The 24,582-nt window shown below is 36.5% G+C and overlaps 1 protein-coding gene across 10 annotated transcripts in view; it reads right to left on the bottom strand.

Annotated features, from left to right (window-relative positions):
- The window catches only part of LNPK (lunapark, ER junction formation factor), a 48,498-nt gene that overhangs the window by 9,732 nt on the left and 14,184 nt on the right, over positions 1-24,582 (bottom strand). For all 10 annotated transcript variants that reach the window (XR_008840893.1, XR_008840894.1, XM_056495776.1 and 7 more), the window contains 6 exons: positions 19,526-19,606; positions 19,389-19,440; positions 12,227-12,445; positions 7,223-7,328; positions 6,419-6,489; positions 4,974-5,144 (listed from right to left, as the gene is read on the bottom strand). Coding sequence is in view for 8 of the 10 variants with exons in the window: in XM_056495776.1 (XP_056351751.1) it covers positions 4,974-5,144; positions 6,419-6,489; positions 7,223-7,328; positions 12,227-12,445; positions 19,389-19,440; positions 19,526-19,606 (700 nt within the window). In the remaining 2 variants the exon portion in view is untranslated. The remainder of the gene's footprint in view (positions 1-4,973; positions 5,145-6,418; positions 6,490-7,222; positions 7,329-12,226; positions 12,446-19,388; positions 19,441-19,525; positions 19,607-24,582) is intronic.

Here is a 24,582-nt window from a genome sequence, read left to right as displayed (position 1 = left end):
TTCCTGCTCCAATCCCTCCACACTTGAGTTATACTCCTTTTGCTGCTCTTCAGGCTAAGTCACAGAAGGTATGGAATGCAAGGAAGAGGCAGCTCTATGCCCTCACATCTCATTTGTAGCATAGCCCAACCATTCCCTATTTACAGTTTCAGTCCTGCAGTCCTCAACTGAATCATGCTTAGCACTCTGCAGGAGTGACTTGTTCTTAGTCTGACAGAGGTAAAGAGATTGTTTGCTCAGTCTGATCAGAAGGATGCCAAGCATTGATAACATATTTAATGAAAGACTCAGTAACAATCACAGCCACCAGCAGAAGCTTCTAATGGAAAGGAGAAAACCTGCTGAAATGCATATTCGAACTATACTCAAAGGAACAAGATGGTGCTTTCATTTTTATATTCTACTAAAAGCTATGGAGACACTCCTTATTTAAAAAAAAATTGTCAGACATTTTATGACTTTTCCCTTCACTATGTTCTTGACTAAACTTAATGAAACTCTCCAGAAGATACAGTAATACAAATTTACATGGAAAGTTTTGGTCTTACAATTCAGTCTGAGAAAGTGACACGAAACTAAAGAGCAAGTCCTTTAAATGAGTAGCCAGGGCATTCAGAGTAAGTGATGTTAACTCCAACCATAAACATGATTAGTCTTCATTAAAAATATATAGCACTTCCACTTTAAACACATCAATTAATGGAAAGCTTGCCTGAAGTCAACCTGATTTAAATACTGCATGAATAAAGTCATTGTAAGAGCAGTAGCCAACAAGTGAAAGCTCTGATTATAAACTTAAAAAGATGACAAAAGAAATTTTAAGTGTCCCTGATGAGGAATACTTAATCTGTCACTTAACCAAAGAATGTAACCTCACCCACATAATCTTAACAGCAAACACAGCCTTATGTTGCTGCATATTTAAGAGCTGCAACAATGCAACTTTAAAAAAACCTGTTCCTGGCTACAGCAGCTTTTTCTTCCCAACACTCCTGCTTAATGCTTAGTACTTAGAAAGCATTGTAAGAAGCCAGCCACCCTTCCTCTCATTGCAGAGAGTATTTCACTGAATAACCAGTGAAATCACAAAACTCCATCACTATTAAATTAAGTAGAGAATGTTTGTTAAGTGGGAATTCACAAAAATAGTGTAATTGCTCTAAAAGATAGTTGGTTGTGCTTTCAAGCAGCTTTGAGACAAGTTTTCTTCACTGCTGCAGTTCCCCTTAAAGATAGATTTTCACATAGTGCCACATATCTGAAGTATCTTGAAAAAACATGTGTCTCACAGTAATCTGTTAATGCCCTGGATATCAGAGAAAGGTATTGTGAAACCTTTGAAACAAGCCAGATTACAGCATTCCCTCTACCCTTTGCATCCTACCAAAAAGGCAACTTAGGTTGTTTAGCAAAACTGAACTGTGGTTGACTGGAAATGTAACACATTTTTAAAATCAAAAGAACTGGTTTACAAGTCATTAAACTCAAGGTGAGCTGACCTATATCTGCTTGAGAAATCACTGAGTTCTAAACATACAGTCCTTTGGCTTCCAGGAGTTTTATTCCCAAAAAAAGTTTCTGCAACACTTGCCCAAAGCCAAGCTCCATTTGTGGTAGAACTGATGGTGAGCACACACTTGCAATGTCATTATTTCTGGTAGAGATCAATACTGTGACCCCTTCAGCTGAACAAGCCAAGTTTCTGCATCTGCCTTTACAAAGGAAACCCTTTCAAACATACTAGCAGTTGCTGAATTCCAAGAATCCTTACAAATGACAGTATTAAAAAATCATAAAAATATTTGGGAAAGATGGTCAAGGAATTTCATACAAATCTATAGACACCACATAAAGCAGCCCATGAAATGCTGACCACTGTGGTGAGGTCTAAAGTTCAAATCAGATGAAGTTGAAATCTTATGTCTAATGAAGACCTCTAAATATCAGCACCAGACATTCAACACAAAACACTGATGCAGTCAATTTTTTTCAATTTTGTTTCAAAATACAAATGAAATGCTAAGCCTGAATGAAGAATACAGCATAACAACACTAAATAAAAGCAAGGCAAAATTAATCAAGGGGCTAAAAGTGCTTCCTTTTGCTCTTCCAATATGATCCAAGCATTGATTCATTTAAGGTAAGGACATAAGAGAACCAACTAGCCTTTGATGGGAAGGGAGGGGATCAAAATCAAGGCATTTATGGGCAGGTTAAGAAAAGAGCTCAAGTTTATTGCTTCACTCTGGTATTAAAAACTCCTAAATTAATCTGCTGAATAAGGAAGCATGATGTTTGTGTCAGTGATCTGCACCAGATTGACAGCTGATGACTCCATTTTCCAGAGGTTTAAAACACAAATCCAACGTTCAGTGTGCCAATAGCACTCCCCAAAAGCATTCTTCAGATCTCTTTTCCACAGGAGTTGCATGTAGCATGCAAGTAGCATCACTACATGAGCACACAACTGAAAAAAGATTCAGCTTCATGCTCTACCCATCAGCCAAAGTAGCTGACTGGTAAAAGATATTTATAGCATTTCTTTATCACATTATTTTGCTGCTTCTTTGAGCTATACAGCTATGATATAAATGAATTACAGATAAGTTGTACTCCCCTGTGCTGTCAGCATTGGGGTGAAGTTGGTTTCCTGATGTTAATGTTTGTCTACATCTGTAAGTGAAGATATTCTCTATTCTTGCTATGACAGCAGCTATTTTTCTGTGGTGAACAGAAACCCTCCCCAGAGCTCTACCTCAACAATAGCTTCATACCTTACACTTAAAATCAAGGAATGTGTTCATTAATAAAACCCAACTGCATGTAAGCAGTTATGTTTCATATTACAGTTCCAGTTGAAAAACTGATTTACTGAAAATATTTTCTCATTCAGAAGAGATTCCTTTGTGGCAAGTCACAGGCAGGCAGTGGCCTCCTCTAAATCAACAAGACATTTCTCAGAGTTATGTAAAATACTAAGATTACTCCATTTCTGGCTGCTTAGTAATTATCAAAACAGAATGGTTTGTATCATCTTGGAGAACAAATATTCAGAAAAGATCAGCTATTAAATATGGAAAACCAAAAGTCTGTATACTTATTTCTTATGCCTCCTCTGCAAAATTTCAGCATATACTTCCTATCAGGAAAAGACAACTGGGCAATGAGGCTCACAGCTGTTTCTTTTCCTGCTGTTTTTAAATAAAGCAGCACAGTAATACAAGACAACATCACAAAAAACAAGTAATTTCCATTGTTAAAGGTAAATTGGTAAAATCACATTTACTGCAATAAATCCATCCTATTTTTCTGCTGAAGTGTTTGATAAAATTCTGCTTCCATAAAAAGCAACTTATTTCACAGTTTTCATTCCTACATCTGAAATGCTTAATGGCAATCTCACAGTAATTCTTCAGATTTTACATTTTTTACAACACTATAGACTGACTCAGCAGCTCAGACACATTATAGGCATAGTTCCATTATAATTTCTTTCAATGATAATACCAGATTAATTAGCAAGCACCTCTCCTTACCTCTCTCTAAAAACCTGCAGTAGTGGATAATATTCAAAAGCTCGTGAGCCACATGCCTCCAAGAGCAGAGTATCCTTCTCTAAGGATCTCTCTATTTGAGTTAGACAGAAGGAAACAAGCATGCTTTTAAAGATCCTGGCAACAAAGTATGACTTTATCTGTAAGAATCTTCTAAGTCCAAAAGTCCAATAAGCTAGTAATCTACTCTCCCCTTGCTAAAAAGACAACCCTGATTTAAGGGCAAATGAGACATTTTCATTGTCTCAGTTTCATCCATTTGATTTCAATCTTACTTTCATGCCAATAACATCACTTTTACTGAGGTAAGACTGCACTATGGCACAGGAAAAGAAACCAAGTTTTCACTACAATGCACCCTCATGAGGCCATGCCCAGAGACTGCCACCATTAAATATGACTTCCCTCCTGGTTTTGTGCAGCTTTCTCATGCCAGAAAGTAAAGCCCAGTGCTACTTTGTACTCCCTGTTAAAAATAATCAAGCAGAAGCACTCTATTACAGTCTGACAGTTTCCCAGAGTTGGTGTTTCTAGCCTGAACCTCAGGGCTGCACACTGATAGTTTTCCCCCAGGATCCTTGCTTAATCTTACATAAAGTCCCATCAAGCACTTAACAGCACATCTAACTGGAGATCCTCTTGTTTGAAATTATCATTTCTGGAGTATTCTAAACACTGCATCTTCCTGTTGGCTGTACACCAGATGCCTACTGTATCTGTAGACTATAAAATGTCTCAAAAGGAACTATGTTAAATTAAAATTGACAATTTGTCTTTGAACTACCTGAAATTAAACAAGGCAGTTTTACTAGATTTTCCTGCCCTGAGGAAAAGAGCAAAAGGAACAAAGGCAGAAATTCCAAAACACCTCAACCAAATGACCTGCCAAATACAGTGAAAGTTAACTACTTTGGGACATACTACCTCCTTAACTATTTCTGTAATTTACAGGGCTTTTTTTCCATCCATTTGTCAGTAACATTAGAGTGAAAAAATTGTTATGCCATTATTTGCACAAGATAATGACAAGAAATTTTAGGGTACAGGAAAGAAGGTGCTACTATCAACAACCTAAAATAGGAGCAGAGACAAGAACTGAAAAAAATATATAAACTGCACTTACTATGAAGCCAGAATAAACTATTTTTTCAATTGGAATCGACCAACAACAATCATCTAGACCAACTGCCTACCCAGTTGGGTGTTGATCAACAGCTAAAGCACATTAGGGGCATTGACCAAATGCCTTTAAAAGTGACAGACTTTGGTCACTGAGCACCTCACCAGGAACCCTGTTTGAGCAGGTTGAGTACTTCAGATGTTGTCATTCTTATGAGAAAACTTAGCTCAGAGAGCTAGATGATGGTGAATTTCATTAGACATTTAAAAAAGAGCAGCCTTCATGAGATTAGTACTTACCTTTTGTCTGTTGAGGCTCCTGGGGCTCTCTCTCTCTAGGTTCTAGAGGCTCAGGTTCAGAACGCAATTCTGTAGATTGCTTTTTTTCAAAACTGAAGTCTGGAAGTCGTGGAGCTTGAGGTCTAGTTTTTCTTGCAGGATTCAGGAAGAAGCAGTAGGCACACCTAAATGCTACACCACAAAGCACACCAAGTAAGCAGCCTCACTAATGAGCTTCACATTTCATCTTTATTCCTACACTATATTCTGATGGTTCAAAATACTTCAGAGTTAACTATCAGTACCAGAGAGTACCTCCACCAAATTTATAAGCTGTTCTATATAGGTCCTTTTTTAAACTCAGCAGATACTTGGTTTTTACAAACCTGCTTGCTTTCAGCACTGCTGAACTGAGTACTGCCCAACACTGAGAAAGATTTGACCACAGTGAATAAAATAATGCAATTCAGTAGCACCAGGTGCTGCCACATGGTGTTGTTCTATTCTTTCCTCCAAAAGAATTAAGCTGGCAGATGATTTTTTTTTTCCCCTCTAAGACACCACTTTCCTCACACTCTGAGTAAGATGATGTTAGGAATTCCACAAGGTATGTCTCATTCTGCTTTTTGAGGAGCATTCTGCTCCAGTGATGCTTAATTAAGAAAAAGCAGTTTTGTTTTGTAGAAAAACTGGGTATCATTTAATACTTAAATAACTCTTTCTGCCCTCCCCACTCTCACCAAGACAAGGGGGGAAGCAGCAGTTTCTGGTGCAGTTGAGTTGTGAACTCATAAGAGCTAAGATAACAAAGACTACATATCTTCAGTTTCATAGGAAACATTTAGCTTACTCTTACAATGCAGTATATTTAGTCATAAAAACAAACAAAACAAAATTAAATAGAAGATTTATCTAGGAACCCCTGGTTTCTTAAGCATCAGGCTTACACTTGTGGTAGAAAGCAGGCAAAATACAACATCTGTGTTCAATAAAGAGCTGTGTCTGTCTTAAGTTATTGTCAGCCATAAATTCACATATAGGCCCCCAGGGCTTGTTCCCACTCTTTTTCCAACACGTCCCCAAGATCTTCTTGCCAAAGGAAAATTTAGTTTAAGTTCTGGTAAAAGAGGCACACTTTAATGTCAGATAGTTTCTCAACATAAAACCCTTCTGAGAACCATTCATAGCCAGTAGCAATGTTCAGGGATGTGTTGGAGGAAGCTTATTTCTGCTGAATAGTTTTCTACACATAAAATCCATGACCTGAAGGTCGCAATAAAGTACTTCTCTAAGTCTTGAAGTAAGTCTTAAGATACAGAGTAATATGTTACCAAAAAATGTTCCCACATGAAGTGGTACTTCACAGTGTCAGCTAAGTACTAAGCTGCAACCAAAATGAAGTATGATGCATGTTTGTTATGATACATAAGCCAAATAATAAGAGTCTAAAAAAGATTAGCTCTTACCTACGTATTCAAACTCCTCCTTCAATGCCATACCATTGTGAGAAAAGCATTGCTGACATATAAGAGCATACCTAGAAAATATGAATACATGATTACATACCTTTAAGTAATAGCACACTGAAGGGAAATGTATTTTACCTTATATACTGACTAATATCCTAGACCTTTTCTTCCACACAATCACATTGTGATTTCCACAATAAAATTATTAACTTTGAAAGCAAACTAAATCTGTAGATTAAGTAATACTTTTTGAAGTTGGTTTAACCACAGTGAAATATTCTCTGCTACACTTGAAACTATGGTTCAGCATATTTTTAATACCATCAGTGTCAGAAAATAATATCCAATTTAAGCCTTTATTTCACTAAAATACAGTTAACATGAAAAGCAGCCATAGTAGAAGTGTTATGTTCTGATATGTTTGGACACTTCTGAAGTCAATCTGAAAGGCATTTATAACAAATATAAAACTGAAGTGCTGAGGCAAATTATTTCTTTTTTTTTTTTAGTTCAAAATACTAGTTGTTCACCCAGTTGAGCACAGATCTTCCTTTGTATCACATAGCTAATACTACTCAGAACAAAGATTAGTTTTGCCCAAATATTACCAGCATCCCTGCAAAGATATTTCAAGTGATGCACTGAGAAAGAGCCATTTCTCAATTATGAAAATTTTGGACAAGTTCATTTACCATTTACAATTACATTTACAATTCTTTTAACCTTGACATGGCTTAAACAAAACGGTTAAGAAGCTTCCTTTCCCCTAACTGTTCAGGTATTTCTTAAAGAACATATTACCTGTTCTGAGGACCATCACCAACCAAATATTCAATAACTCTATCCACAACTCCTCTTTCTCGAGGAAGAACAGGTCTTGCCAAAGGAGGGCCTGGAGGATGAAGACCTAGAACATGAATTATATCAAAATTATTTACCACTAAATAAATATATATTATATTTTATTGTGTATGCTAGTGTAACAAAATAATTGCTGCTATTTAATGTACATGGGCATGTTTCTTAGTCCACTAGGAAAGCTGTAAGATTCTTCAACCCACTATAGTTCAAAAGTCCTCTTATGCCCCCTTAGCTTACAATTTTGTTAAATCGCTCCATTTTTACACCTTGGACAAGTAATTAAATTTATAATATCTAAAGAACTTAACGTACCAATAGTATCCGATTATTAACAAATAAAGGCCTTTTAAGGAAGAACAACTTAAATAAGTTCACTTCTCTGCAAATTTTTACTTGTAGCTTACACAATAAATCTGCCAAAACCAATGACAACAGAAGAAGAACTAGAGATCAGGGCAACCTGGTCTACTGGAAGGTGGCCTGTCCATGGAATGGGGGTTTCAAAGAGATTATCTTTAAGATCCCTTAAAATCCAAAACATTCTATGATTTTATGAAGGTGTCACCACAGAAACACCCCCTGGTTTCTGTGTAATTACAATACCACATAAGCATGCCCTCACTGTTCATTGATACTATACATTAAATCTGTCCAGCTGTTTGTCATTTTGGTTATCCCGTATTTAATGACAAGTTGGATACTTTCAGATTTATGCTTAGTCAAAGAAGCCAGACAGAATTGTGACACCTTACAAATAAGACTTAAGTTTAAAACTTTGACAAAATTACTTTTAAAAATGCCAAAGTCCTATGCAAGCTCAAGATAGCTAAGAAGGCTTAAAAAAAAAAAAAAAAAATCAGTGAATATTAGCAGGCTTCATACTGAGATGAGCATATGGCAATCTAAAGCCCTGTCTGAACTAAGCATATGTAATTCATGGAAATGAAATACTGAAGGTGCAAAAAGAGACCAGTGTTTTCTCTGAGAAGAGCTCTAGCTTATAACTATTGTCACTCCATCCAGTAAAAACAGATATAGAAACAGCATGGCTTAAAAGAAAGGACTTTAGTGACTACAGAAGTCAGGTAACAATTCTCAGTTCAATTTGCTCTATTTTCAGTGTTTTTCTTGAGGTATGTTTCACAGAATCCCCCATAATGACCAAAAATAAAAGTAAAACAAATGAAATGCACTGTCTAAAAATGCAAAATAGGATTTTCTAAAAATCCAAACAAAGAACAACTAAGAGAGTATACTTTGTTAGTATCTTGAACTAATTCAGAAGGACATTTAAGTGGCAGATATTGTGTTAAAAACAGTTGACTTCAAGCTATTCAGGACTGTTCAGATTTAGTTTTCTTACAGCAGCTTAGCCAGGGACAGCATCAGGACATGCAGTCATAGCTTCCAGCACTTTGATAAACATGTACCTCCTAAGCAGAGTAGTCACAGAATATGTTGAGTTAGAAGGGACCCATCTCAATCATTGAGTCCAACTCCTGGCCCTGCACAGGACATCCCAAAACCAAGTACACACACCATGTACCTGAGAGTGCTATCCAAATGCTTCTTGAACTCTGCCAGGCTGGGTGTTGTGACCACTTCCCTGGGGAGCCCATGCCAGTGCTCTGGGAAAAAAACCTTTCCCTGATACCCAGTCTAAACCTCCCTGACTCAGCTTTGTGGCATTTCTTTGGGCCCTGCCACTGGTCACCAGACTGAAGAGATCAGTGCCTGCCCCTCTGCTTCCCCTCATGAGGATGCTGAAGACCACAGTAAAGTCTTCCCTGAGTGTCCTCTTCTTCAGGCTAAACAAATCAAGTATCTCTGGCACTCCTTGTAAATCTTCACCTCCAGACCAGGAGGCAAAGACAACACAGCAAGACTTACTATTCAATAATCTGATCCAAGATGGGCTTCATGTTTAAATATAGCACCAAAAGTAACTGTCAGCAAATTGCCATTTCAAGCCTCTTAACTTTTAATCATCACAGATAGAAGCTAAAAAGGAAAAAGTAACTAAGGGCAGAATGTACTGCATTGTGGTAAACCTCATGCTCAATGCCACACACAGCTAACTTCCATCCTCCATGGCAAACATTAAACATTGTAGGAATCAAATACTTTCAGCAGTGCCCTCTTGTAGTGCCACACTAATGTCAAGACTAATCTTGACATTAAGGCTGCACTATTTCTAACAGCACATCTTTCAAGACACATCTTGTCAATATTGGATATTTGACTTAAACGGACTGTCCTAATCTTTACAAGCACAAGAAAACTCATTCAGAAAATACTGCCATTATAGCCCATCAGTTAGGTACAAAGAAGTTCCATACTCAACACAAATGTTTTTAAAATAGGCCTTATTTTCACAAACAACAGAAATTAATTCAGGAGATAACAGTCAGTGAATGCATTTCCAAGTTATCCCTGTATTCTCGAGTAGAAACCTAGACCAAGAAAACCATCACAGCAGCAAGACAGAACAAATTCAGAGCAAATAAACTATATTCTGCTAATATTCTGTCCAAAGCAGAGGTCAAGCAAAATTCATTTCCCAGAGCTTTACAAAAACCTGAAAAACCCAATACTTCCATCAAAAAAAGGCATTGATACAATCTGCAATAAAATTAAAGCTCGAGAATAACTTTGTGAATACCTGGTTTGCATACAAGTGTGTACTTAGGCCTTTACTCAGAAGGCCAAGTTTTCATATGACTTGTAAATCCCCAACATACAAAGTTTCTAAAAGTCAATAAACAAAGTGAAAATTGAATAAAAGTTACCTAGAATGAAACATCACAGCACATTCCAACAACAGCTTAAATTATCTGCCTACTAATAACTCAAACCAACCACCATGGTTCTCATGCTGTTATGGACACCAGTAATTAATATAAACATCAAAAGCAATCATTGTAGAAAGACTGGTCATTTTTGCAAAGCCTGGCAAACTCTCAACTACCTGCTGGTTATTAATTTTCAAACATATGGGAGCTCTGTGGTAATACACGTTAAATTGATTCTCCCCTACAAAATATAGTATAATGAAAATGAATTATTAATCTTCTGTAAAATAGAGATAATTAAGGCTATTCATATTTGTTGCAGGCCATGCAGAAACTTAGATGCCATATTATTCTTAGAGACACTGAATTTATGTACTTTTCACTACAGCTACATGACAGATTTTATATGCCTCGAAGGTTTGGGTAAATTCAAGAAAACAGAGGCTTCCATATTAATAGACAATTGCAGTGTCTCCCATTGCTTTCTATGGCAAAGTAACATTTGGTCAAAATATTTTATTTATTAAGTGGGGGGAAAAGTGCCTGTCAGGCATTTTCACAAAAACTACATTAACAACTTTAAAATTATAAAATTTTAAAGCTTGGCAACTGTCCTTTCAAACAAGTCAGTTACTTTATTTTCCTTCTTCATCTAAAACACTTATGCAGTAAAGGCTTATTCAACATGCCTGAATCTTCCCCTAAGAATAAAGCTATTATACAGCTAATACCTTATTCTACAGTCAGCTTCCTTAAAAAGAATCATGCAATTTTAAACTCATTATGGAATTTTTGGTAATCAGATACCAGGTGATGTGTTTTGCAACCAAATGACCAATTTCCTGGTGCAAGGAGCTAATTTCTGGTACTTCAAAATAATCAAGACTTACTAATAACTTGCCTGTACAGTTCACTTCAGGGATAAAAACAAATGCAGCCGTTTTATAACACAGGTAAAGAATCACTAACAACAAATAAGATTTAATGGACTCTACAGAGAATGGAGATCACAACTTTCCATGTCAAGTTTATTCCACTGCACTAAACTGCAGGAAAAAGGCTTTTAACATTCAGCTTCTCAAGATGTTAGAGAGCAGGTGTCAATATATGTCTACAGCTCTAATTTTTGATTGTATCATGGAAGTTAGTAAGGAAGGGCACAGAATTGGTAAGACTTAAGTAGCTTCAAGTAAAAATCTGGAACACAGGGCAGAAAAAAATACTCTTGATCCCTGTACACAGAGCAAAGAGCTACCCTACATTACACTGATGCTCATGAGATTCTTGGCAAGTCATGCCCCTTCTATTTTCAAGACAGCACTTTCTTGCCTTGTGATCCAACTTGTCAAACGTCCCACAAAGAATGAAAGGCCTGGCACAAACCCACTCACAGCTTTACCATCTATGAGGAAAATTACAATGGTGCTTCCCACACAAAACTCTGAAATTTTGCAATCCTTCCTATGCAATTGAGTTAATATTCTATTTATTTAAAGTCCATTCCATCTAAAGTAAGAAATCAAGGGGAAAACACTTTCAGGATATGAAACCAAATTTCAAGGACTACTTATTCCTAGCAGATTTCAACTTGCTGCTAAACTTTGGACTCCCACACCAAAATAACAGTGCCATTTTAATATTCAGCTACAACACAGACAACTTTTCTGTTGTATTTGGTATTTCACACTTTAATCTATGAGTATAGGCTGCATGACTATACCTTCTAGAGTAAAAATTTAAATAAATGTCAAGATGCATGTTAAAAAAAATATGTGCAGGGTTTAGTGAGAAGCATCAATGTATTCTGAAAGTGTTCTTCTCTGTACCTGATTTATACAAGCATAGAGCTCTTTTAAACTAAGAACATAAAAAGGTATGCTATACTGTTGACTACAGAACACTGCAAAGTTTTATTGCCATTTAAACAAAGAAGCCATAACAGTTAAATGAGCTCAGGCAATAGGTTTCAGCATCAAAAGGTGCCAGCTGTAAAGAGTTATGGCTAATTGAATATGGAACTCCTGCTTAATCAGATAACTGCTCTGCTATTTCCAAATGAAATGCCATTTCCATACTGTCTGAAAATGGCCTATTTTATTGGTAACCAGAGAAAACAGTATAAACTGTAAATAACATTAAGTGCTGTGTTTACCCATTCCAGGCACTGAAGTAGCAGGGGATCCAGGGCGTCGTGGTAAAACATTTGATTGCAAGGATGGCACCGCCGCTCTTTCCGGGAGCCCGCTCAGAGCCGGAGCCTCTCTCTGCAGATTAGGAGATGCTGGAACTGGGGACTTTGGAGAGCCTGGCTTAGGAGTTGCAGGTGAGGGCACAGAAGCATTTCTTTGAGCTGCAGTCCTCTGACGAACTTCTGACAAGAACGTGTACATACTGAATTTAATATCTAGCATTATAAGCAAGATATTAGTAAAAGTACATTAATATTGTTATATCAATTAGCAAATTACAGAATCTAACAAAACCAGGAAGGTCTAAAACTAAGTACCATCAGCTGAGCATGTCACAGAAGTAAATACCACATAGAATACTATATTTTAATAGCAATTATCATAATTGTTAAATGCTCTGGGCAAAATTCTTCTAGAACCAAATTAGAGCACAGAATCATAAAGTATTTGTTAAGGCAGAACACTGGACAGATCAACAGCTAGACTCAAACCACAATGCACAGAACTGACCACTTTTTGCTCCATGGCTTAAAAATGCTTCCAAGTATGTTGCTTTCCTAACAACTATTCATTCAGTGTCTAATATGCCCAGGCTAAGTGTCCAGAGTTATTAAAAATAAATCATAATGCATAAATGAAGCCATTCTAAAACCAGAAGAAAAGGCAATGCTTCATGCAGGTGATATAGTTTCACTCATTTCAGTAACCCTACCATCAAACCATATGCATGGATTCTCACAAAGCAGGAAGGGGCTCTGCCAGAACACCTTCCAACTTTTACCTCTTCTCACACTATCAGTTACTATTAAATCACTACCATGAAGAACTTAATATATTTCCCCAGTTGTTCTTCTGAAGCCAAATATCACCAGTAATATGTCATGGTTTGAATGTTGTAATAGCCAGGCAAGCCTGACATTCATGCACTATTGCAACAAATCAAACAGAAATGTAACCATTGTTTTAGCCCTGCAGATATTTACATGGTTAACAAGTAGCAGGTTAGTCTCCAAAAGGGACACCCCAATAACACACAAACTTAAAGCTGCAATACCCTACAGAGTTAAGTGTATCACATCCACGTCACTCTGAACAAGCCTGCACGTCTTTCTTCACAACAAATGGAATTTAACACTACACTTGGACTTTAAAATCATTTCCACGAGTCTCAAGATTAGAGAGATTTTATCTGCTGACTTTGTGTCAGGGTGGAAGAGTTTAAATGCTTAGCAGGCAGTTTACAGCTCCACTGGCTACCAGCCACTGGCAGATTGGTGTGCTGAGTCTGAAGGAATGATCCCTGTCCCAAAAGTACAGTTCTACCAAGCTAGGCTCTGCTTTGGTGGAGGAGGTGAGCACACTACATCAGCTGGCACCAGCTAAGAAAAAGCTGCTATCACTGAAGTACCAGGTCAAACGTAGCAGTCCTGTGGGAAAACTGCCAATCTGGTGCCATGAAAATTCCAACATACCTAGGTATGTTGGTCTTGCCTAGGTCTTGCCTACTTATCTGTAGCTATAAATAGGATTAATACACAACAGCAGAAAGAATTAAAAATTCTTTGGTATCACCACTTGAAAAAGTACCAGCTAAAAATCTACATTCTTACTAAAAATCCACCTAGTTCAGTTTCCTACAAAGCAATTACTTCTCCCCTGCCACACCATGTGCATGGCTGCATTACTTCACAGAACTGCAGTGTCCAAATTACATCACCCAATGAGTCTGAAGGTTCAGTATTTTAACAAGTATGCTTGTCCTCTCCCTATTTAAGCTGATCAGAATCTGGAAACCAGGATTAATTGGTGAGGTAGATGCAGAAATTCCATCAGCTTTTCCTCAGTGACTTGTTTCTGGTTTGAAAACTGCTCCTGTGCTGCGAGTTTTATCTGAAGTAAAAATTCATTTATGATGAACCTCCCCTTAACATGTCTTCAAGATCTTTTTGTGAGAGACATTAGCAGTAACCTTTCAAGTTTTACTACACTAGGACAATTGCATTCTCTCTATGTCATCTGACCAACAGGCATGGCCCCATCTCCAAATACAAAATAGCAATTAAAACCCATGATTTATTTAACCATTATAGCCAAGTTTGTGTTATAGGTTCTGGTCATGTTAGCTTCAAAAATTAAGCTAAAAAGTATACAATTTCTCAAGTCTTCCACATATGTACAAAAAAAAAAAACAGTGATAAATATAAAGCCTAATTCCACTTATTTCAAGATCATTTTAAACATCTATAAAGATATCTTAATCCATTATTTTTTCATTACAAAACCCTCTTTATTGTTGTTTTACATAGAAAAATGTTGAAGACCATGACTGTAATTTCTATAAATGGATGTTACTTCTACATTTTGAAGGCTGTCTTTCTAGATCGTGTGGTTTAAGCATACTAGTTTAAGATGACTGAATCTGTTTCAATAGGTCATGGCTATATTCACATTTATTCTGAGCCCACAAAACACTATTTCAAAGCAATTTCCATGCCACCTGCAACAGCTTTGCCCCTTCTGCCCATTACTTCTGAGGGGTCATTCTTGGCAAGTATTCTTTAAATGACTTTCAATTAAAAAGATACTGCTACTTTAATGACTCTTTCCCCATATTTCTGTTCCCATAAAGATGCTGAACCAGTATTTTACAGCCAATGTTAGAGAGATGTGCTTCAGTAGCTTTAGCTCATTACAGAGTTAAGAATGCAAGACTCATTACTAGTTTCCACAAAATATTAGGTTACCCACACTGCCTTTTTTTCCCCCTTCACTTGGAAGTTCACTTGGCTTTCACTCTATTTTGTGATTCATACTTGAGAACTACCTCAACTCTGCTGCTCCCCAAGTAATAGAAGTCATCAGAATCTGCATTATGAGAAAGCGAGAAATGCTCTCCCTTGGCATGACCAACAGCCCAGCCATGCCAGCATTTCCTTTCATAGAGCAGCCATGGATGTTACTGAGTGACAACACACAAATCTGGATTTCTGATATTTATATTCCTGATACCATCCCCAGGATCCACATTGTCATGAACATTGAGAGTACAGCCCTGTCTCATCATTTTAGTATCACACAAGGACCCTTGACCCATGAACTGCCACAATTCCTCTTAAATCTGCTCTGCACTTCCACAGTAACAGCCCAAATATTCCTTTGAAGTAACTGAATATGATCTATATACTTCTCAAATTGCTTAAAGATGCAATGTATTCAAAAAGAGCCTCTTGCAAAGTTCCAGATTTCCATAATTCCAAGTTTCACAACTTAGCTAAGAAACATGTCCACTGACCTCAGTACTAACACAATTTACAGCTACTGCTGATGTAGCTTTAATGAAGTTTTGCAATTTTCCAAGGATTTTCTTCAGTAACAATATTTGTGCATCCAAAGTCAACAGCATGAAGACAGATAAATAGCTTAAAAATAGAACTTTCATTCTCCAAACACACTACGGTTCAAATTCTGCAGTTACCACCATTGGACACCTCAGATACAAGCAGACATATCATTTAAGAGGTATCTACTCAACTGATGATTCAGTATGAGCTCTTAAAGACTATTTACACTACTGTGGTGGTGAGGCAGTGACATGTTTCATGTTTACAAGCAGAACTATTTTATTTTTCCCTCACTTCAAAACACCTTGATTTTTGTAGAGAATTTTTTTTTTTTTCATAGAGCTACTGCAGGTCAATAAAAAGTTTACATAACTTGTTGGCTGCAGTATCAAAGACCAACAAAGCATCTTCTTTCTTCTTCCTCATGCCCATGTCCATCCACAGCCAGCAACCACCTTTTATTGCGTTACTTTTAATTCAGGTCACAGAGTGATTTCATTTAGAATACACCCCTGCAAACACTCATATTAGCAAAATGAAAGGAGCAGGTACCAACAACAGGATACTGTTGACAAATATCTCACTGCAAATATATACTTGCCCTATTTTTCTCTATGGCCAAAGTACTAAATAAGTGTATATATATACACAATAAATATATATTCATTAACTGTACCACTCAGAACATTTCTGAACAGATAAAACTGCACTTACATTTTCGAATCCCTTCTGGATTTTGTAAGGTTTTTTTATGCCAAACACAAGATCGACCTAAATCATGTTAAAATTACCATTATTTATTTCAGCAGTACATGTCAAAAATCACAAAAACTGCAAGAAGAGCTAAACACACAGGAAAACTGGGGCACTACCAGTTGCTTTTCTGAGAACCAACTATTATGCAATACTGATTAAACCTTTGTACCAAATTAGTATGATATACAAGCTTTCATTCCAACCAGTAAGTCAAACACATACAAACTAACTAACCTTTCATCAGCTGTCTCATTCACAACACTATCCAACTTGATTATGTATCAGCTATTGTTTATCAAATACTCAATTACAGAACTCAAGGAAATGAGTTCTGCAACTTGGCTAGCTTGTGTCCAAAGTGAGCACAGACAAAATCAAGGAAGCTTTAATGTTAACTTGCTAACAAGTATTGTATTTTTCCAAATCACTCTAATTCTACCTCATACTACATGCACCAAATTATACCACAACCACATAAAGTTGTAATCTAGTTACAGTAAGTTATATACTACACAGAACAGAAGCTAATACTCATTTTGGGCAGATATTTAGTGTGAACAGCAATAAGCTAGTAGGTTTTTTGATAGCTAAAAATTGAAATAATTACTGCATATAACAAGTTATTTGGAAATTAAGTGTCCACAATTTCACAAGCCAAAGCCAAACACAGCACGTTCCTCTTGAACTACAACACACCTCCAAAATAGAATAGTCTGTCTAACCAGTTACACAGGGGCAAAAAGCTGCACTAATTCCAAATTCAATGTGATAGAGAATAGATCAGAAATCAGAAAATAGAATTGTGCTGTTTATGAACAAAGTTACACTGACTCAATAGAATCATTAAGATCATAAAATCTAACTATAAGCCATGACAATTTACAAAATTTATTTTCCAAAATCCTTTCCACAGCTTAATTGCACTTTTATTCACAATCAAGCAAGAACTCATAAAAGTTGAATCTGTTCGAAAGAGAATTGTCCATTTTCTCAGTTGTGTCCCCACTTGGAGGTTACTGGTTACATGACAGTCTCAGAAAGAGACTGTACTATAAGATTCCTTCCACCAAGCCCATGAGACCAGTTTACAGCTGGCTCTAAATAAAAAGCATAGATAGCACGGGCAAACTCCTCAGTAATAACTGTTTCACATATCTATTCATACCACACCTGGTAATGCAGACCACAGCCTACAGTGACTGGCTCAGAAATAATTCTAACTCTCTCAGAACCTCTCCCTCCCAGCCCTTCCATTAACAGTCATGACACAATCAACACACCACAGCATATGCTGGATCCAACTGATCTGCTTTTGTCTGCCTGGATCAAAAACAGGGGCACTACGTTTTATTACTAGAAAACCTAAACATACACAAGACTAATTAATAACTGACCAACTCACTTCTCACCACTGCTCCTTACACAGCATGGGTTGAGGAGATCAGTCATGTACTTCTCAAGGAGTTTCAAAACTGCTGCTGCTCTCTTATTAAGGACAGAGTGACTAAAAACTTAGCATTGTCTAATTTAGAGCTAATTATGTGTAGATTTCTATACAGAAATACATATTTCCAGGTAGTTTCAACCCCTGGTCAATGTTACTTGCACTGTACAAACAGATCTGTCAGCCTGCTACTGGACTACTGGAGTGACTTCTAACATAGCTCAAGAAGGATGAATTTTATAAAGAGCTTTTTAAAAGCACACAGGTATCACAGAAAATTCTTGGCAACCACCCATGAGCTGTATGAAGGCAGAGAAAAGAACAGGGTGTCAGAATGGCCCTTCAGCCCAAACAAAACCATGAATGCTGCAGAAATGGAGCATGGGAGAGACAGGTAAGGAGAAAACTTGAAAAAAAGCTGTTGTGCCTAAGACATCAGAACAGATTAAAGCTTCACTGTTGAGGTACTGCATTGCAACTATTCACTGTCAGTGTCAACAAGTAAGGATAGTTTTAAAATGTTTTCATGCCAATTTGAAGCTAAGCAGGAAGAACAAAACAGTGGATTTGATGATGCAGCTTATAAACACCTTTGTTAGTAAATCCAGGTGCTCTGCACTGAACAAAACAAATACTCCAAGAGTGAGAAATGGGAAAAATAGAAGTTTCATTACTCACAGGAGTTAAATGCAAAGTTGACAACTCTAATATTAAATTCTAAAGCAATCTGTCTATTTTATGAAAAACTATGCCTATCAGATTCTGCAGTTTATCCTGAGCATCAGCCCTTTCAGGTTACAACAGCAAAATAACAACAAAGATTGGTCTTAAAGTATGAGTACAATCCTCAGTATTATAGTACAAGGCAGCCTTTACATTGTGTCCATACAAGCATTTTCAGTTTAACTACAGCATATTACACTCAACCTTAACAAAAATTAACACTAGTCTGCATAAATAGCACATTTTTAATGTAAGCATTAAACTGTGTGTTAGATCTGTCAAGTTTTGAAACCTGTGTGGGCAATCTAGTAACAAGGCTTCCTTGAAACACATTTAAGTTTTTTCTATTTTATTTTATTCAATAGTACCTTTAAATGGAACATTGTAAACCAGTACAGAACTGTCCACTCCTTGTAACTAGAAAGTAGTTGAATTATGCACAAGCTTCTTTTTCCTCTCTGGGCACCAAATAGAAGTAGTTTAAGCACTGCATTAGGAAAGGTCTAATAGCCATAAATAGAAACACAACTGAAAAGCTAAGTCAATGAATATTACACAACATTTGAAAACACCTTAGTATTCTAGAAAAGTTGCAAGTATGCCACAAGAAGTTAATTTTTTTCTCAGCTTTAACATCAAGCAGCATTGAATATCTTGCTGTCTAGAATATCAGGCTTTAGTAATAGATCCCTTGCCTGAAAAATACAGAACAGTAATAGGCCTAGACTAATGAACAGTCTATTAACCCTAAATAAAGGTCAATTGATCAACAAATTTTATCATAGACAGACTTCTAGAATGGAAATTTCTGTGAAAGATGAGCATCTATGCTAAAGAGCACCCATTTTACAGGGCTATTACCTTGTCCAGGTCTTGGGGTTGCAGATGTTCCAGCAGATGGTAGTTCAGTCTCCTGCCAATTAATTATAAATAACATTATCCGAATGCTCAGCTCCACAGAACCTCCATATAACATCAGTATCAATAACAAGACTCACCTTTGCACTTGATGCTGGATCAAACCTTTCAAGGATTAGTTTAGCAGTCTTGTAGGTTTCTTTTTCCATTACTTCCTCAAGCTGGAAACAGAAAGATTCCACACATCAATAGATAATTTTTCAAAGTATTTCCCCCACCATGCCCTCCCATTCACAAGCATCATATCAATGTTACCAAAAGATGAAGCTCATCCATGAACCAGTAGCATTTTCAGATACCTGAGGATTTGCTGTATTCAATGGAAAATAAATTTTGCTTTCAAAAATAGTTTCTAAACTCTAATGGACTACTTGTACTTAACAGCTTTATTGCAAGGAAACACCAAATATTGCTAATTGTTTACATATAATGAGGAGAATAATTACAAGCACCAACTTCAATAATGGAATGTGCAAAAATCTATCAGCCATCATTATTGGAAGTTATTAGACATGACAAGCAAATGACAGGCAATTCCTTAGATTTATTTCCTCATAGCACTTAATGCTATTAATTTAAGGAAGGTCGTTAGCCAAGTGCTTTACAGAATAAAGTCCCTGTGCCAATTAACTGCTGTCAGCATCGATTTTAGATTATTTATTAGCAGAAGCAATTAGCTTGCCGCAAATGCTGTGAAAACTCACTAACTAGAGAACAGCCATGGAATTTGCTCAAATGACTTTAAAGCCTGAATCTACATCTTTACAGCAATTCAAACTGCTTTTCAGAAAAAGGAACGCGTTAAGAATTTAAATAAAAAATTTACTGAGAACTATGCATACTTTAGGGAGTGTAATTAAAGCACTTCATTATTACAGCGTTTTATTTACAATGCACTCAAGTGGCTTTATAGCTAATACATGGGCTTAATTAAAAAATGTAATCACTAGCAAAGTATCATTTTAGTGGTTAACAGCCAACATCAGAAGCAGCTTAACTTTAAAACAGAGTTGAAGTCATGACAAATACCTAGTATATATAGAAATTATAATACATTTTACAGTATCTTAAGCAGACCTTTCTTCCTAGATATGCTGACTAATGGCCACGTTCAGCTAAAAGTGGGGACTTTGTTTGTTCTCAAGTTTGCTGTTGGCATAAACTGCAAAACTGAAAAGGTCAGTGGTCAAAAAATTAAATTCTCTTAAACTCATTTATCACTGCTAAAATAACAAATGGTGCAGGTTAACATGAATTTTATGCCATTATTTAGCTAGTGAGAAACTAAAGTTTCAGCCATTCTCCATATACAGACTGTGCAGGAATTTTGCATTTAGACAGACCTCAGGATTACAAACAGACCTCAGAAGCTAAATAAAAATTCACTCCATTTAATGGCTGCTGTGTATTCATTTAGCACTCACTCCTCCACACATTTCTTGAAGTTTGAGGCAAGGAATACTATCCAGGCTATTAATTAAGGACTGTTGAAACAAAAGGGAGTGAAGAAGGAAGTAGAAATCAATTTCCTAAACTTGTATTTCAGCACCACTTTGGAGTTAACCCACTGACTTCGTAAAACATATGCCACACAGTGCAATAAGAGCAGAATTAATGACCTAATAGGAAAAATAAAGTATTTATTGCTTATAAAAGTAAAAACTGCAAGACAGACTTTTCTACAAAGGGGTAAGGCTAGTGAGATGAAGCTGCAAAGTGGGGAAGCGATAACAGTGCTAACATTTGGCTGCCAAATCAAAACTTTAAAAACTGAATTCACGTCAATGAACATAAAATGCATGCTATTGTCAGTACAGCCAAAAAGAAAAATGAGAAATAACTTTCTGCAGGACAAAGTGACCTTTAGGGAGAGAAAATCCAGAATGCTCCACCATCATTTGACACTTTCTTTATCTAAAGCACTTCTCGCCACAGCAGTATTAGATAGTATAGTAGCTATTTGTAGATACATAAGTTTTGCAAAAACAGTAACATTATTTTGAAACATAATTCAACTCTCACCACAAGATTCAGATGTCAAAGTTATCCTCCACATTACATAGTTTCTGCATAATTCATGAGTTAGCCTTCATATTTTGAAATTCATATATGAGCTTTAAAATTCTAGTAAAGCTGAATTTGAACAAGAATTCACTATCACAACTGACTCTAAGAATTTCTTGAAAACGCACAGAAATTGCCAGGACTTCTACAATCATATTCACATTTCTCATTCTTTTACTTCTAGAGTATACTTTTCTAAAGTAGATTGAAATTTGGCTGACAATACCAAATAAAGAATCAAAAAGGTCCAAGTTTACCTACTGTGAGCAAATCAGTGTTATTACCAGAAGAAAGTAAGAGCCCACGTAAAATTTAAATGCTACTTCTGTGTTTGCATAGCAAAGTGGCTTTTGTGCCAACACAGGAAGCTCATTTATGAATCAACACAAACCAACACACTGACTTCTGGAACATGATCTTGGAAAGGCTGACTTAACACTGAGCACTAACACAGCAAATTGCTCAACACCACTTACTGTTTTTCCATAATATAGTCTTCCTTGAGATCCAAAACATTTTCTACAAAATCATTTTCTGCTTTCTGCCAAGGGCTAACTCATAGACTCTCCTTATCAATAAAACTATAATGCTGAGCAACCCAAATCACAAGTGAACTACCTAAGAAAGGTAATATCAGCCTAAAAAAGAATTTTTCAGGGAATTAATCAGATCTTAATAAAGAAGCATGGTACCACATTCCTTCCTATGAACAATTGTATGAATGAACTCCTTCCCAACAGACAACCAAACAGAATTCCTGTAGCAACAGCATTAGCTGCCTAAATTGAAGAGCACAAGCAATGTATTTTCAGCTTCTTGTAAAGGCAATTTAGCAACCAAAGACTTAAGTACCGGCATGGTGCAAACCACTCATTAACCACCATACTACTTTGTGAGTTCATAAATTGAGAATTACTTGCTATGCCAAACCAAACTACAAGGAGGTCTCTTTATGTTCATAGAAATCCATGAAACTCATTTCAGTCTACCATTTAAGATATACCAGCACACATAGCAAAAGTTTCATGAAAATTGGAAATAAACCCTTTAAATCCCAGTAATCAAGTATACTCTGACCAGATCCATGCCAACATTAAAACCACCACGGTAACTGACCCTTCATCAGAAAATATGATTTTTAACTGTATTTTGAGTTTCCAGTTGCGTATTTGCAGTAGTCCAGCATTTACTGGTTAGACAAAATTGGGTTTATACAAGAACCAACCCCTAGCAGTTTTTATCACATACTGAAAGTTATCAAATTATCAATGGCTGTCTACACCTAGAAGGCCAAAGACAAAGTTGATTGAAGAGTAATTAATTTAAGTAACAGAACTCATATGCTGCATTTTTTTTCACCATTACTAATGTAACTCCAAGACAGCCCTGAAATCAGACTAGTTGGGTATTTTTTCCTAGATTAACAGATGCAATTTCTAAACTCTTACCTGAAATGACTTGGAAGTCTGTCAAAGTCTAATATTACATTTAGCCTAGTACTCAGAGTAGCTGAGCAAGCTTCAGCAAAGTTTAATTCTAAAATTAGCAAAGTAATTACTATACTAGCTTCACAACTTTGTCCTCAGGCTAAGAATTATCCCATCTTTAAGACGGCTGTTCCAGGTAAACTCTCCACTAATTCCCAGCTGTATCAGCTTAATGCATGTCCTGTGTCCTTGCTTTAATATGCTTAACCCTCTGAACTTGCTCATCTACCCATGTGCAGGCTTAAGGGCTGACATCCTCGTTAACTGAGAAACTCTGGGGCCAAAACCACAGCTAAACAGTCACAGACACAACCACAGCATACCTTATAATCAAGGAAAGAAACAAAGTTGTATCTTGAAGTAGTGCCTTAATTACAGCTAATTAACTTAACCCTTACCCCCAATTAATAACTCAACAAGCTTTAAAGTATTCACTAGCAAAAAAAACAGCTTAGTCAGTTCTGTGAGAAGTATTACACAAACTTGGAGGCAAAGTACAGGATAGACAATATTAATGGTAATTTCCAGATGAAGTATCTGTATTTGTCAAATATTTTACTCACATGAGTATCCACATGACTATGTAACCAAAGCCAGAAGAGAACTTAAACAGAAATTAATTTCCATTGAGCAGTCAATGCAAACCCACCAGGGCATTATGGCAGATGAGGAGCTTACATCATTTACAGGTAAGCCCTGTAACAACCTCATGTCCCTTCAGCACACAAGTAATGTCTGTAGGGAAAAGGTGAACCACATGACTGTAAAACACTAGTACTGTAACATTTTTCAGGACAATTGTCTTCACTATAAGATTTATCCAGCAACTAGGTAGCTGAGCTGCAACAAAGTGAAACAGCACAGCTGTTGCAGCAGGCTCAGTGGCTAGACAACAATTTGCATTTCAAATAAACAGGAAACACGTAATTTACTTATCCTAAATACTTGGAGGACCACAATGTAAATTTCTTAGAAACTAATCCTATTTGCAGCAAATCAGAATTTAACAGGAAAAAAAAAAATCCTTTCCCTCCCATTGTTTCACTTCATTTTTGTTTTGCTAAAAAGTAGGTTATTCATAGCCAAAGGCACTCTTAAGGAAGTTAATCAAACAAAACAAAAACAAATCTAAATATTACCAAAATTTTTACAGAATGCAATTTATTCAGTATTTTTATCTAAATAACAAATTCTATTCTGTCTTGTTACCTGCATCCCCTTCCAGCTCATTTCAGTATGTTCTGTTTCATGTATAATTATCTAATTTTAATGCTTAATTGAGTATCTTAAATTATTATGAACCTCCCAAGTCCATCTGCTGAGTATAAAATACCACCACCACACTGGTTCAAGAGGTTGCATAAGTCCTCTGTTTCTGGTTCCTTGCTAGGAAGCAGGCACCCACAAGATCATATGATAATCACAGACTCTGAAAAATAGCTGAGTTACACATTATTGGACTTCCCAGAACTCAGTTTCACTAATCCTATTTAGAAGTTTGTCTTTAACAATTAAAGCTTGACTTGAATATATACTCATGGCAACTTTTACTTCTAGATTTCAATTCCCCATAGTTACAATATAAT

The sequence above is a fragment of the Oenanthe melanoleuca genome, chromosome 7, assembly GCF_029582105.1.
Source record: "Oenanthe melanoleuca isolate GR-GAL-2019-014 chromosome 7, OMel1.0, whole genome shotgun sequence".
In the NCBI taxonomy this organism is placed as follows: Eukaryota; Metazoa; Chordata; class Aves; order Passeriformes; family Muscicapidae; genus Oenanthe; species Oenanthe melanoleuca.
This window is presented reverse-complemented; position numbering and strand designations above follow the sequence as displayed.